This window comes from Loxodonta africana, chromosome 5 (genome assembly GCF_030014295.1).
Source record: "Loxodonta africana isolate mLoxAfr1 chromosome 5, mLoxAfr1.hap2, whole genome shotgun sequence".
NCBI lineage: Eukaryota > Metazoa > Chordata > Mammalia > Proboscidea > Elephantidae > Loxodonta > Loxodonta africana.
In genome coordinates this window covers 161954976-161970970 of record NC_087346.1, presented here as the reverse complement: position 1 = coordinate 161970970, position 15995 = coordinate 161954976, and the positions used below count along the sequence as shown (strand labels likewise).

Sequence of the window (15995 nt, the reverse complement as noted above, 5' to 3'; positions counted from 1 at the left end):
GCTGTCCTGGGTGTCACTGCTGTCCTGGGCATCACTGCTGTCCTGAGCGGTCACTGCTGTCCTGGATGGTAACTGCTGTCCTGGGCATCACTGCTGTCCTGAGCGGTCACTGCTGTCCTGGATGGTAACTGCTGTCCTGGGCATCACTGCTGTCCTGAGCGGTCACTGCTGTCCTGGGTGTCACTGCTGTCCTGAGCGGTCACTGCTGTCCTGGATGGTAACTGCTGTCCTGGGTGTCACTGCTGTCCTGGGCATCACTGCTGTCCTGAGCGGTCACTGCTGTCCTGGATGGTAACTGCTGTCCTGGGTGTCACTGCTGTCCTGGGCATCACTGCTATCCTGGGTGATCACTGCTATCCTGGGCATCACTGCTGTCCTGAGCGGTCACTGCTGCCCTGGGTGTCACTGCTGTCGTGGGCATCACTGCTGTCCTGGGTGATCACTGCTGTCCTGGGTGGTCACTGCTATCCTGGGTGATCACTGCTGTCCTGGGCATCACTGCTGTCCTGAGCGGTCACTGCTGTCCTGGGTGTCACTGCTGTCGTGGGCATCACTGCTGTCCTGGGTGGTCACTGCTGTCCTGGGTGGTCACTGCTGTCCTGGGCATCACTGCTGTCCTGAGCGGTCACTGCTGTCCTGGATGGTAACTGCTGTCCTGGGCATCACTGCTGTCCTGAGCGGTCACTGCTGTCCTGGATGGTAACTGCTGTCCTGGGCATCACTGCTGTCCTGAGCGGTCACTGCTGTCCTGGGTGTCACTGCTGTCGTGGGCATCACTGCTGTCCTGGGTGGTCACTGCTGTCCTGGGTGGTCACTGCTGTCCTGGGCATCACTGCTGTCCTGGGTGATTGCTGCTGTCCTGGGTAGTCACTGCTATCCTGGGTGTCACTGCTGTCCTGGGTGGTCACTGCTATCCTGGGCATCACTGCTGTCCTGAGCGGTCACTGCTGTCCTGGGTGTCACTGCTGTCCTGAGCGGTCACTGCTGTCCTGGGTGTCACTGCTGTCGTGGGCATCACTGCTGTCCTGAGTGGTCACTGCTGTCCTGGGTGATCACTGCTGTCCTGGGCATCACTGCTGTCCTGGGTGATCACTGCTGTCCTGGGTGGTCACTGCTATCCTGGGTGATCACTGCTGTCCTGGGCATCACTGCTATCCTGGGCATCACTGCTGTCCTGAGCGGTCACTGCTGTCCTGGATGGTAACTGCTGTCCTGGGCATCACTGCTGTCCTGGGCATCACTGCTATCCTGGGCATCACTGCTGTCCTGAGCGGTCACTGCTGTCCTGGATGGTAACCGCTGTCCTGGGCATCACTGCTGTCCTGAGCGGTCACTGCTGTCCTGGGCATCACTGCTGTCCTGGGCATCACTGCTATCCTGGGTGATCACTGCTATCCTGGGCATCACTGCTGTCCTGAGCGGTCACTGCTGTCCTGGGTGTCACTGCTGTCCTGAGCGGTCACTGCTGTCCTGGATGGTAACTGCTGTCCTGGGTGTCACTGCTGTCCTGGGCATCACTGCTGTCCTGGGCATCACTGCTATCCTGGGTGATCACTGCTATCCTGGGCATCACTGCTGTCCTGAGCGGTCACTGCTGCCCTGGGTGTCACTGCTGTCGTGGGCATCACTGCTGTCCTGAGCGGTCACTGCTGCCCTGGGTGTCACTGCTGTCCTGGGCATCACTGCTGTCCTGGGCATCACTGCTGTCCTGGGTGATCACTGCTATCCTGGGCATCACTGCTGTCCTGAGCGGTCACTGCTGTCCTGGGCGTCACTGCTGTCCTGGGTGATCACTGCTGTCCTGGGTGGTCACTGCTATCCTGGGTGATCACTGCTGTCCTGGGCATCACTGCTGTCCTGGATGGTAACTGCTGTCCTGGGCATCACTGCTGTCCTGAGCGGTCACTGCTGTCCTGGATGGTAACTGCTGTCCTGGGCATCACTGCTGTCCTGAGCGGTCACTGCTGTCCTGGATGGTAACTGCTGTCCTGGGCATCACTGCTGTCCTGAGCGGTCACTGCTGTCCTGGGTGTCACTGCTGTCGTGGGCATCACTGCTGTCCTGGGTGGTCACTGCTGTCCTGGGTGGTCACTGCTGTCCTGGGCATCACTGCTGTCCTGGGTGATTGCTGCTGTCCTGGGTGGTCACTGCTATCCTGGGTGTCACTGCTGTCCTGGGTGGTCACTGCTGTCCTGAGTGGTCACTGTTGTCCTGGGTGATCACTGGTATAATGGGTGTCACTGCTGCCCTGGGCATCCCTGCTGTCCTGAGTGGTCACTGCTGCCCTGGGCATCACTGCTGTCCTGGGTGGTCACTGCCATCCTGGGTGTCACTGCTGCCCTGGCATCACTGCTGTCCTGAGTGGTCACTGCTGTCCTGGGTGGTCACTGCTGTCCTGAGTGGTCACCGTTGTCCTGGACGGTCACTGCTGTCCTGGACGGTCACTGCTGTCCTGAGTGGTCACCGTTGTCCTGGACGGTCACTGCTGTCCTGGACGGTCACTGCTGCCCTGGGTGGTCACTGCTGTCCTGAGTGGTCACTGCTGTCCTTGGCGTCACTGCTGTCCTGGACGGTCACTGCTGTCCTGAGTGGTCACCGTTGTCCTGGACGGTCACTGCTGTCCTGGACGGTCACTGCTGCCCTGGGTGGTCACTGCTGTCCTGAGTGGTCACTGCTGTCCTTGGCGTCACTGCTGTCCTGGACGGTCACTGTTGTCCTGAGTGGTCACCGTTGTCCTGGACGGTCACTGCTGTCCTGGACGGTCACTGCTGCCCTGGGTGGTCACTGCTGTCCTGAGTGGTCACTGCTGTCCTTGGCGTCACTGCTGTCCTGGACGGTCACTGCTGTCCTGAGTGGTCACCGTTGTCCTGGACGGTCACTGCTGTCCTGGACGGTCACTGCTGTCCTGGGTGGTCACTGCTGCCCTGGGTGGTCACTGCTGTCCTGGGCGTCACTGCTGTCCTGGGTGTCACTGCTGTCCTGGGTGTCACTGCTGTCCTGGGTGTCACTGCTGTCCTGGACGGTCACTGCTGTCCTGGCATCACTGCTGTCCTGGGTGTCACTGCTGTCCTGGGCATCACTGCTGTCCTGGGTGGTCACTGCTGTCCTGGGCGTCACTCCTGCTCTGGTTGTTCAAACCGCAGCTGTCATCCTCCCATCAGCTGGACCAGTAACCCCTCCCTCATGTGTCATCAGACTCCCCTAACATCCCTCCGTGTGCTCTGGCTCCTCCCAGCCAACTCAAAAATATCTGAAATGTGATTTTACAAAGAAGGAATGCAGGTCGCTCCAGCTGAGGTCGCAGCCACACTTCGTGTCCCCTTCTGTTCCCCGATTGGCCCCTGCAGCCTGGCCTCTGCCCTGCACACTCTTGCCAGGTGCATCTTGACCTGGTCATTGTACTGGTTAGGATCCCAACTTGCCTTCTTTAATAGGGGCCAATACCAGCGGCTCAAAGAGAGGGAAAGTTTCTTTCTCTCTGTAGAAGTTTGCCCTTGTGGGCCATCGCGGGCAATCGGATGGCTCTGCTCCACGGGGTGGTGCAGGGATCTAGGCACTACCTTCCATATTGTTGCTCTGCCACACCTAGGGTGCTCTCTTGTCCCATGGTGGAGGCTGGCTCACTCCGCTGGATTGCCATTCCAGCCCCAGAGAAGGGGGAAAGGGAGGGAAGGGGGACAAGGCTAGGGTTAGGCAGCCTCTCTTTGAGAGCATGATCCAGAAATTGCCACATCACTTCTGCTCATATTCCATTAGCCAGAATGTGGCTGCATGGCCTCTAGCTGCAGGGTAAGCTGGGAGATATAGTTCATCTCTTTTGCTCACATCCCATTGGTCAGAACTTAGTCACATGGCCTCCACTGGCTGCAAGGGAGACTGGGGAATGCAGTCCTTCATTCTGCTCAAATCTCATTGGTCAGAATGGAGTCATGTGACTTCACTAGCTGCAAGGTAGTCTGGTTGGGAGGTCATGTGCCTTGCTAAAACTAAGAGGGAGCATGTGGTTCAGTTACTAAAAGGAAGAAGGAGAGAATTACAGTTTCTGTCATTAAACATCTCCTCAGGAATGCCTTCTACTGGAGTGCCAGAAAACCTGAGTAACAGTGGCTTTTACGGACATGTATTGCTTAGTTAACAAGATGGGGATAGTTTGGGGGCCAGTCAGGCAGCTCCATGATATCTCTGTTATTTTCCTGAACTTCCTCTCATGGTCACAAGACGGTTGCCACAGCTCCAGGCATCATGTCACCACCCCAGCCATGTTCAAGCAGGAAAGAGGGAAAAGGGGCTTTCTTTCCAACTGTCTCTTTTTAATTAAGGTGGGGAATTTCCCCTGAAATCCCCAAGCAGGCTTAAGTCACGCATCATATTGGCTGTATCTATGGTCCACACCCACTCTAGCTGCCACACAGACTAAGAAAACAAATCTCTGGCAGAAAGGGATAAGCGTGCCACGTCTGGTTAGTTGTTGTTAGGGTCTGTCGACTTGGCCGTGACTCACAGCCACCCCATGTACAACAGAACGAAACGCTGCCCAATCCTGCGCCATCCTCACAATCGTCACTATGTTTGAGCCCATTGTTGTAGCCACTGTGTCAGTCCATCTCATTGACATGCTTCCTCTTTTTGCTGACCTCTACCTTACCAAGCATGGTGTCTTTTTCCAGGGACTGGTCCCAATAACATGTCCAATGTACATAAGACCAAGTTTCACCATCCTCCCTTCTAAGGAGCGTTCTGGCTCTCTTTGCAGAAGGACACGGCTTTCTCTATGAAACGTTTGGGATCCGGCCACGGTTCTCCTGGCATGTCGATCCCTTTGGGGCATCCGCCACGACCCCCACGCTATTTGCCCTGGCCGGCTTTGATGCCCACCTCATCTCCCGGATCGACTACGACCTGAAGGAGGCCATGCAGGAAGCCCAGGTGAGGGGCACCCCTTGTCTGCCGCTACCAACAGGCCGCCAGTGCCCCACCTTGAGAAAGTCCGCGTGTGGTCTGGGGCATGCAGGAAGTCCCAACAGCCTCACACACCTTCCACCAGGAAGCCCCCTCCCCACGTGCCTGGCTTCCCACCATGCTCAGGCCCAGCATGGATGCCCCTGCCTCCAGACACCTTCTCTGCCCTCAGCTGGGGCCGGAGCTGGGGCTGAGTCCTGCGGAGGCCCTGCCAGGGACTAGGACAGACCCCTGTTCAGTAGACGGGATTGCCAGACTCGAGGGAGTGGCGGGGGTTTCCGTGGGAGACAGTCAGCAGGGACGTCCCAGCTCTTAAGGGGTGCAGGCAGCTCTCACAGGATTGATAATAGCAACAAACAACAACACAGATTTTCCAGTCTTGGGCCCCTACCACGCACCGGGCTGGTGGGGAGCAGAGCTCCGCCTTCCTCCTCTTGACTCCTCACAGCAGCCCTAGGGGGCGGGCACTGTCACAGTTATCCCCATTTTACAGATAGAGGAACTGAGGCCCAGAAAGTTAAGTAACCTGCCGGGATCGCACTGATGGTGAGGATGAGGCCTGGGTGGGAAGCCTGAGCTTCTGCCCCGACCCCCACCTGCGTGCTCGAGCCCGGAGTACAGCCGGAGGCCTGCCAGGAGGCAGTTTACAGAAGTGGCTGTGGGCTCTAGTGGGCCAGGAGAGTAACACTGTATCCAGTCACCCAGCTGCCACACTGAACAGGCCTGCGTGTCAGCTCGTTCACCTGCAGGGGGCGCTGTGTGCTGCCTGTTCCCTGCATTTGCGTCTGCAGGAACCTCGCAGAGAGCTCCAAGGACCTGTGTGTGGTCCCAGCACCAGACAGAACCAGGACCTTATCCCCGCTTTGTAACCTTGAGCTCCTAACCATCAGAGCTACTAAAAATAGACCGGGAGACTTTAGCAGAATCCTCATCAAAAGGGAGAATATGCAGAACAGAATTTAAAATTTTCATAGAATCCAGACTTTTTAGAGCCACAGGCTGGATGAACCCCTGAAACTATTGCCCTGAGATAATCTTTAAATCTTAAGCCAAAAATATCCCCTGAAGTCATCTTAAAACCAAACAATAGTTTAACAAGTAAAGAATGTCTGTCTCGAGGATTGTAGCATTTTAAGAACTATCTATATGGGATCAAACTGACAACATCTTGAAAGAGTAAGTAGTTGATGGGGGAGGAACAACTCAGAAAAGAAGGGTGAGAATGGCCACACAACTTAAAGACTGTAATCAATGTCACTGAATTGTACATGTAGAAACTTGAATCGGTGTATGTTCTGCTGTGTATCTCCTCAACAACAACACAAATAAACAAATCACTTTTAAAAAATAGACTGAGAGAGGTGATGAGCTCCCCGCTCCTGGAGCATTCAAGCAGAGTTAGAGGACTCCTCCTGGAGGCCCTGGCAGGGTGGGCTGAATGAGCACACGGCCCCTCCCAGAGGGCAGGTGCCTCGACTTTGTGGATCTGGGAGCTCAGGGAGGGAGACCTCATCTGTGAACCATCCGAGGGAGGGGCCCAGCCCTAACACTGTCACTCGCCCTTCTTGCAGGAGCTGCAGTTTGTGTGGCGAGGGTCCCTGTCCCTGGCAGAGCAGCAGGAGAGCTTCACGCACGTCATGGACCAGTACAGCTACTGCACCCCTGCCCACATCCCTTTCTCCAACAGGTCCGTGCCCCTCCAGGTGCCCTGCCTGTTGGGTCTCAGCACCCACCTCAGGGACTCTGCAGGCTGTGCTTACGCAGGCCCCAATTTCAGCAGTTCTTGGGCAGGTTTGTGACGGCAGCTTGTTAGGCTTCCCGTGTGAGGTTTCCCATTGTTAAGCCTTCCAGCAACTCAGAGTGGATAGCATCATTAACCCCACTTCACAGATGAGAAAACCCAGGCTTGGAGAGGGGACGTGGCCAAGGTCACTGTATGAGTGTCCTGGGATTGCTGCAACAATTACCGCACATCGGTGGCTTCAAACAACAGAGAGGCGTGTTCTCACAGTTCTCGAGGCCAGGCGTCTGAAATCAAGGGGTTGGCAGGGCCGTGCTCCCTTCGCAGGCTCTAAGGGAGGATCCTTCTTGGATTCCTTCAGCTTCTGGTGGCCCAGGTGTTTTTTGGCTTGTGGCCGCATCACCCCAGTCACACAACCTCTTCTGTGTCTGTCTCTTCTCCTCTCGTAAGCACATTAGTCTGGACCAGCGTCCATCCTACTCGAGTTCGAGCTCATGTTAACCTAACTGTTAACATCTGCAAAGACCCTATTTCCAAACAAGGTCATGTTCGCAGGTACCAGGGTTAGGACATGTTGTCAGGTGCCATCCAGTCAGTTCCGACTCACAGCAACCCTATGCACAACAGAACAAAACACTGCCCAGTCCTGCGCCATCCTCACAATTGTTGTTATGCTTGAGCCCATTGTTGCAGCCACTGTGTTAATCCACCTCCTTGAGGGTCTTCCTCTTTTCTCCTGACCCTCTACTTTACGAAGCATGATGTCCTTCTCCAGGGACTGGTCCCTCTTGATAACATGTCCAAAGTCTCACCGTCCTCGCTTCTAAATAGCATTCTGTTGTACTTCTTCTAAGACAGATTTGTTTGTTCTTTTGGCAGTCCATGGTATATTTCAATATTCTTCACCAACACCACAATTCAAAGGCGTCAACTCTTCTTCGGTCTTCCTTATTCATTGTCCAGCTTTCACGTGCATATGATGTGATTGAAAATACCATGGCTTGGGTCAGGTGCACCTTAGTCTTCAGGGTGACATCTTTGCTCTTCAACACTTTGAAGAGGTCCTTTGCAGCAGATTTACCCAATGCAATGCATCTTTTGATTTCTTGACTGCTGCTTCCATGGCTGTTGATTGTGGATCCAAGTCAAATGAAATCCTTGACAACTTCAATCTTTTCTCTGTTTATCATGATGTTGCTCACTGGTCCACTTGTGAGGATTTTTGTTTTCTTTATGTTGAGGTGTAATCCATACTGAAGGCTGTGGTCTTTGATCTTCATTAGTAAGTGCTTCAAGTCCTTTTCACTTTCAGCAAGCAAGGTTGTGTCATCTGCGTAACGCAGGTTGTTAATGAGTCTTCCTCCAATCCTGATGCCCCGTTCTTCTTCATATAGTCCAGCTTCTCAGATTATTTGTTCAGCATACAGATTAAATAGATGTGGTGAAAGAATACAACCCTGACGCACACCTTTCCTGACTTTAAACCAATCAGTATCCCCTTTTTCTGTCCGAACAACTGCCCCTTGATCTATGTACAGATTCCTCATGAGCACAATTAAGTGTTCTGGAATTCCCATTCTTCTCAGTGTTATCCATAGTTTGTTATGATGCACACAGTTGAATGCCTTTGCATAGTCAATAAAACACAGGTAAACCTCCTTCTGGTATTCTCTGCTTTTAGCCAGGATCCATCTGACATCAGCAATGATATCCCTGGTTCCCCGTCCCTCTTCTGAAACCAGCCCAAATTTCTGGCAGTTCCCTGTGAATATACTGCTGCAGCCGTTTTTGAATGATCTTCAGCAAAATTTTACTTGTATGTGATATTAATGATACTGTTTATTAATTTCCATATTCCGTTGGATCACCTTTTTTTGGAATGGGCACATATATGAATCTTTTCCAGTTGGTTGGCCAGGTAGCTGTCTTCAAAATTTGTTGGCATTGTCTGTCAGTTTGTCCTACTGTAGTGGCTTGCGTGTTGCTGTGATGCTGGAAGCTGTGCCACCGGTATTCAGATACCAGCAGGGTCACCCATGGAGGACAGGTTTCAGCTGAGCTTCCAGGCTAAGACAGACTAGGAAGAAGGACCCGGCAGTCTACTTCTGAAAAGCATTAGCCAGTGAAAACCTTATGAATAGCAGCGGAACATTGTCTGATATAGTGCTGGAAGATGAGCCCCCCAGGTTGGAAGGCACTCAAAAGATGACTGGGGAAGAGCTGCCTCCTCAAAGTAAAGTCGACCTTAATGACCTGGTTAAGAGGTAGACATATCTTTTGGGGAACACAATTAAACCCACTGTAGTCGCCCAACCTGGTATGTGGAGAGCTGGGATTGACTCAGTTCTGTGTGACTCCAAAATCCTTGCTCTGAGTCTTCCCACAGTGGGATGATCTGAAGAGTGAGGTCTTACTTCCACCCTGGCCCACTGGGTCCCTCCCGCTCGGTCCTGGGCTTCCCCTGTCTGAGGGAGAAGAAGTTGAAGTGGGCAGTTCCTGGAGCCCCGGCACCACCCAGCCCCCTCTTCCTGTCCACGCCGTCCCCCAGGGCGTGTCCAGCTGTGGAGGAGCAGTGCTAGCATCCTCTGATACCCTCCACCCACCCGCAACTCTTGACAATGACATCACCTCCAGGCCCCCATCCCACCTCTGCCTGGAGGGCGTGGACTTCAAGCCAGAGGGTGCTGGGCTGGGGGTGGGGAGAGGCCCCGCCATGGCCTGGCTTCGTCCCCACCCACCTTGCTCCCTCAGGTTGCCAGGGCAGTTGGCATGGCGAGAGTCCCTATCCCTGCCAGGTTGCAGCAAGGAGGGGAGGGGGAGAAGAAAAGGGGTCCCACAGCGGAGCTCAGCTGGACCACCGCCATCCACCCTCACCTTGATGCACGGCTCCCTGTCCCGGGGAGTTTGGGTGAAGACACAGCGGGGCCCAGAGCCCCAGGGTAGGGTAAGGGGTGAGCCCAGAAGGCTGACCTGTGGCTTCTTGGGGTCAGTGCCCAGAGAGCCACACTGGAGCCTGAGGCAAAAGGGAAAACCCATAATACTGATCCTGTCCTTTTTTAAACATTGATGTTTTGTTCATCCTGGATTTGGGGCATCAATTTTTATTTTTAAGGTGTTGCCTTAAGCTGTCATTGATCTTGATGACTGAGACTCTGGGCACCCAGGGAGTGCCTCACCTGCCTCACCCTAGCCTGGCCCTGCTCCTGCCTCCAGCCCCGGGTCTGACAGGCAGGGAGGCGACTGGACAAGCAAACAGACAAGTGCCTTGATTTGACCCATGGCTGCATGGGGGCAGGAGGCAAGCTGCTGACCCACATGACAGCAGGGGGAGTCAGGGTGAAGTGACGGGCTGCGGTCCCCACTGGTAAATGGTGGAGCTGGGATGGAGCCTGTCCATCTACAAGGCTCTGCTCTCACCTCACAGATGACCAGAGGGAGGGTCAGCAGCCCCCAGCTGGACCCTGCTAGGCCTCCCTGACCCTGGGGGGTTACCTCTCCATGAAGCAGGGTTCCCTGACCCTGGGGGGTTCCTTCTCCCTGAATTGGGGCTACCTCACCCTGAGGTGGACGTCTGTGACCCTGGTGGGCCGCCCTCACCCTGGAGGGTCTCTCTGACCCTGGCGGGGGGCCCTGATGCTGGGGGCGTCTCTCTTCCCTAGCAGGAGCTCCTTCACCCTGCTGCCAGTTGAGGGGCCCCCTGACCCTGTTCTCTCCTGCAGGTCTGGGTTTTACTGGAACGGTGTGGCTGTCTTCCCGGATCCACCCCCAGATGGGGTGTACCCCAACATGAGTGAGCCCGTCACTCCAGCCAACATTGACCTGTACGCGGAAGCCCTGGTGGCCAACGTGAGGCAGCGGGCCGCCTGGTTCCGGACGCCCTATGTTCTCTGGCCCTGGGTATGGGGGTCCTGGTCCTGGCATCCTCCACACAGCCCAGGGACTGCTGTGGCGAGACGCCAGGGATTTGATGTGGGAGCCAGCTCGGGGGGGAAGGGGTGGCGGGGTGGTGATGAGCCCCCACCTGCCCGCAGGGATGTGACAAGCAGTTCTTCAACGCCTCGGTGCAGTTCACCAACATGGACCCCCTGCTGGACCACATCAACAGCCGCGCGGCCGAGCTGGGCGTCTCTGCACAGTACGCCACGCTGGCTGACTACTTCGGTGCGCTGCACGCTCTTAACACCACCTGGGGCGTGCGCGGCCACCAGGACTTCCTGCCTTATTCGTCAGGTACCAGCACCGCGACCTCAGCATCTGTGCCATCTGCCCTCCAGGCCCCCAGGGTGCCACAGGCCTTGTGGGGTGCGGGGCAGGGACAGCCTCATCCCCACCCTCCGCTCAGACACCCTGGCTGACCTCTCACGACTTCCACACCCAGAAGTCCCCTGCCTCCACACCTCTGCACCCACAGATCCCCTGCCCAGGCCCCCCTCCCCTCTCTGCATGGGCCCCGCTTACCCTCCCAGGTCACCAGCTCCAGGAAGCCTTTCTGAGTGCAGCTGGGCCGCTGCCTTCTTGGGGTTCCGTGGGCCCCAGGTTTCCTTCTGTTACTGCATGGTCATGTGGGGGCTGGTCTGCTTCATGCCTGGCTCCTGGGCTCTGGACACATCCCTGCTGGGAGGGAGGGGAAAGGACCAGGCCAAATCCAGCATCACACTGAGAGCCAGGGGAGGCAGAGAGCACCCTCCAAAGCCCAGGCCTGCAGGTCAAGTTCCGGAGTGCCCATCCTCTCAGTGTGCAATCCTGGGAGTCCCTGCTACCCCCAGGTTGTGCCCTGGGGGCCCCCAATCCTCTCACACCTCAGGAGCCCCCGTTGCCCTCAAGGCCACCCCCTGGAAGCCCCCATCCCCTCGGGGTCTCACCCCAGCCCTCTGGCTGGTGCCTGGAGTCTCAAGCCCCATCTCCCGGTCTCCAGAACCGTTTCAGGCCTGGACTGGTTTCTACACGTCCCGAAGCGTGCTCAAGGGGCTGGCGCGACGAGCCAGCGCCCTGCTGCATGCTGGTGAGTCCATGTTCACACGCCACATGTGGCCGGCCCCCCACAGGCTCCTGGACCCGGCCTGGGCCCTGCAACAGCTGCGACAGCTCCGCTGGGCTGTCTCCGAGGTAACAGGACCTCCCCACTCATCTCAGCATGTCCTCCTGCACACAGAACACTAGAGCCCACTTCACAAATGGGAAAACTGAGGGGCCTTTTGATCACGAGGTTGGCATGGAGGCCTGACGGCCTGTGTAAGCTTGAGGTTTCTCGTGTGGATGATTTCACCAGAGGGTTAAAGGGCAGGGGGGTGGGGTCCGCTGTCAGGCATGGTGCCTGCCACACAGCAAGTTGTTCATAAATTCCACCCCCATTGTACAGATGTGAAAACTGAGGGCCAAGAAGTCCCGTAACTTGTCCTCAGTCACCCAGCCAGGAAAGGGCTACCCAGCCATGCCGTTTTTACGATTACCTAAAGAGAATTGCTGGCAGGATTTTCATCGTGTTGGGGTGAAATGGATGGATTTTAAAGCCTGGCAGAGTGGGTGTGCCAAGGGGTGTCACCCGTGGCCTCGGTTCCCCCTCTGAAGTGGAGATACCCTGCCTCTGCCTCAGGGCGGTGCTGTTGCTGCCACTGGCCCTGACCCACAGTGGCCCATGTGACAGAGCAGAACTGCCATAGCCTTTTCTTGGCTGTGACCTTTCAGGAGCAGATCTCCAGGCCTTTCTTTTGTGGTACTGCGGGTTGGGTTCAAACCACCAACCTTTAGTTTGGGACACCTAGGGACTGTCTCAGGGCTGTAGGGAAATGTAAATGTGTGTCGTGTGGAGTGGGCCCAGCGCGGAGTAGCTGCAGGTGTGGGAAGACTGGGTGGAGGAGGGCAACCTGGAATGGCCCTTTCCAGAAGTCTGTTTTCTGCCCCAAGTAGAGAAGCCTGACGAGGTCAGGAAAAGTGAGGCAAGTTCCTCAGTCTCTGAGCCTCAGTTTCCCCTTCTGTAAAATGGGGCGACGCCAGCCTCCCCCACTGCACTTGGTGAGACTGAGCAGAGCTGCTGGGGGCCAGGCAGGCAGCTGGTGCAGAGCGAAGGCGGTCCTGACCCCACTCTTCCCTGACACGGGGTGGGGACACAGGTCCAGCACCACGACGCCATCACCGGCACCGAGTCCCCCAAGGTGAGAGACATGTACAAGGAGCACTTGGCCACAGGGATGCTGGGAGTGCGAAAGCTGATGGCCGCCATCGTCCTGGCCGGGCCTGAGGCGGGGGAGCGGCGAGCAGTGCCGGCGGCAGACTCAGGCAAGCAGCCCCGAACCGTGGGTGAGAGGTCCTGGCAGGGCAGGGAGGGGCCTGAGTGCCATACTCTGAGTCCAGATCCCTCGTCAACCCCAACCTGCAGTGTGAGCTGCAATGCTGTTTCCTGTCTGTGCCGCCATTCCTCATCTGTGAGATGAGAAGGGACAGATGGATGTTCAGTTACACGTTGTCAGGTTGTCAGGTGCCATCGAGTCATCGGCTCGATGAGACAGTCTCTGAGCCCAAGCCTTCCCGCCTCTCCTGCTCCCCACACTAGCCTCCATCGCCAGTCTGCACCCCCATCTCTCCCACTGCTGCCCTTCCCCCATCTCACTGACCTTCAGACGCTCTCCAGGCCCCTGATGACCAGGGATGGAGCAGACTGGGCCCTGCCCTCGGGAACGACACTTGCTGGAGACAGCTGGAGAAGTAGAGCTTGCTGCCAGGCCATTCACTGCAAGGGGCATGCCGGGCAGCTTCCCTGAGCGATGACAAGTCAGAAATACCCAGGAAGGTATCCCAGGCCAGGGTAGCTGCAGAGGCCAGAAGGCTGGGTGTGCGCACCTGGTCAGGAACCCAGGGTCCTCAGATTGGAGGGGTTTAAGACACGTGGGCTGCCAGGATGGGACCAAAGGGCTGGGGCCCTCACTGCAGGGCCTCAGAGGGGGAGCCCAGTCCTCACTGCAGGGCCTCATAGGGGAGCCTGGTCCTCACCACAGAGCCTCATAGGGGAGCCTGGTCCTCTCGGCAGGACCGCAGAGGTGAGCCTGGTCCTTACCACAGGGCCTCAGAGAGGAGCCCAGTCCTTACTGCAGGGCCTCAGAGGGGAGCCCAGTTCTCGCTGCAGGGCCTTGTAGGGGAGCCCAGTCCTTACCATAGGCCTTGTAAGGAAGTCCAACCCTTACCACAGGGCCTCAGAGGGGAACCCAGTCCTTACCGTAGGGTGGCTGAGGAGAGCCCAGTCCTTGGAGGCTGGCTCGGCAGGTGGACATGGCCCTCCAGGCAGCAGAGATGGCCCTGGCCACTTGGTCCCCAGGGCTAAAAGCTTGTCCTCTGAGAGCGGGGTCCACTTGGGCCTCAATGCCCTCATCCGTAAGGTGGAGCTGGGGCAGGTGTGTGAGGAGTGGCCAGGGACACCCCACCCCCTCCCCCATCAGGAGCTGGTTCACAGCAGCCTCAGTGGCCCAAGCCACCTGCAGTACTGATCAGGACTTGACATCTGCCACAGCTGTGAACACCACCTGTCCTCCTGTTCCTCCCCAAGGGCTCCCAGAGGGCGGCTCAGTGGCCAAGTGAGTGGTTGGGGCCAGTCCAGCTTCTTCTCTGTGCAGGTGCGGGGCCTGAGGGGCACTCTGCTGTGGTCTACAACCCGCTGGCCTGGACTGTCACCGCCATCGTCACCCTGACTGTTGGCTTTCCCGGAGTCCGAGTCACAGATGAATCAGGCCACCCCGTGCCTGCACAGGTATGGGGGTGAAGCCCACTGGGGGCACTGCTATACTCACGTGTCATCCTCCCTGGCCCTGCCCTGCGAGGGGGAAACTGAGGCCCCACGCAGCTGGGAGGGGGCAGAGCTGGGATTCTAACTCAGATGGGGCTGGCGGGGGCAGGGGAAGTAATATCAGCTCCTAACTCCAAATGTCGCTGACCTAACAAACCCGTGCTTAGAGTTCCACCCTCACTAAGAGGCCTCACCAAGGGGGCACCTGTTGGGTGAGGGCAGCTGCATGTCATCCAGCCAACCCTGCTTGGGGGGAGACTCAGGGACACCCCTCGGTCCTTCAGCAAACACTTTTGGAAGTGAGTCTGGGCCCAACCGGGGCTGGTGGGGGCCCTGACGTGAGTGAGGCCAGTCCCTACCCCTGCAGGCCACCTTCCAGCAGAAGACACACAGACATGACGGAGGCGGGGAGATGATAGCGGGGCACCCTTGGGGAGAGGAAGGTTCGTCTGGAAAGTTGGGGGAAGCTAACACTCGTACCCGAATTAACACTGAGGAGGAGTCCGCCCACTCACCAGCTGTTGTGGGGTGCCTGCTCCTGGTCTACAGAAACAACAGGCAGAGACCCCGCCCTTGGGGCTGATGGTCTAGGGAGGAGGCAGGCAGCAAATAAGATAGGAGCCCATGGCGTGTGACGAGGGATGACTGAAGAGGGAGGTCGTTGGGGAGGACAAGGGATGCAGGGTGGAGGTGGAGAGTGGGTTCCGCCGGGCTAGAGGCCACACAGCCCATGAGGCTTGTTAGCAGGGCCCCCAGCCTCCTCCCTCAGAGACTGCTGCTTCCCTTAGGGGCTGTCCCCTCTTCAGTACCCCCAATCAGGTAACGAGAGAGGAGAGGCCAGGAGGTCAGCCTGGACAAAGTTGTGTTGACGGAAGACACTGCAGTGGGAGGCATGGGGGGAGGGGCAGGTGGTCATAGCATGTGAGGGCACGATGAGACTGGGCCTGCTGGACCTGCAGACTGTGGGGACAGGGGTGGACATGGGGAGACCAGTGAGGACTCTGAGCAGCCATAGAGGCGGTGCATGGCAGCTTTGACCAAGTGGAGGCCACAGGGGAAGGGGTCCTGGGAGTCCCGAGAAGGGGCCTGAGCAGGCCTTGGTGGAGGGTGGCCTTCAGGGGTGGAAATGGCTGTGGGGGGGTGAGGTGGAGTGGCTGTGGGGTGGGTGCGGGAAGGACCACGTTGGCGCGGGACTGTGGGAGGTGAGCTGGTGTGGGAGGGGGTGGGTCTACTCCGGACATGCGAGTGGCTGCCTCCAACATGGATGTTCATGGTCCTCAGGAGAGGTCTGAGATCAGGACCTGGATTGGGGCCACCCACTGCCTTAGTCTCCTAGTGCTGCTGTAATAGAAATACCACAGGTGGGTGGCTTCAGCAAACGGAAATTTATTTTCTCGCAGTTTGTTGTTAGTTTCAGCTGAGTTGGCTCCCAACCTATAGTGACCCTGTGTACAGCAGAGCAAAGTGTTGCCCGGTCCTGCACCATCCTCATCAGTGTTGCTATGCTTGAGCTCATTGTTG

General features: G+C 57.1%; 1 protein-coding gene across 5 annotated transcripts in view; it reads left to right on the top strand.

The window, feature by feature from the left end:
- MAN2B2 (mannosidase alpha class 2B member 2) overlaps positions 1 to 15995 on the top strand; it is a 36590-nt gene that overhangs the window by 9497 nt on the left and 11098 nt on the right. For 4 of the 5 annotated variants that reach the window (XM_064286231.1, XM_064286230.1, XM_064286233.1 and 1 more), the window contains exons 4-10: positions 4754 to 4926; positions 6531 to 6646; positions 10420 to 10597; positions 10732 to 10930; positions 11616 to 11806; positions 12811 to 12976; positions 14305 to 14438. In XM_064286231.1, coding sequence (XP_064142301.1) covers positions 4754 to 4926; positions 6531 to 6646; positions 10420 to 10597; positions 10732 to 10930; positions 11616 to 11806; positions 12811 to 12976; positions 14305 to 14438 — 1157 coding nt within the window. Of the gene's footprint in view, positions 1 to 4753; positions 4927 to 6530; positions 6647 to 10419; positions 10598 to 10731; positions 10931 to 11615; positions 11807 to 12810; positions 12977 to 14304; positions 14439 to 15995 lie in introns of those variants that run through there. The other variant, XM_064286234.1, reaches the window with a different exon arrangement.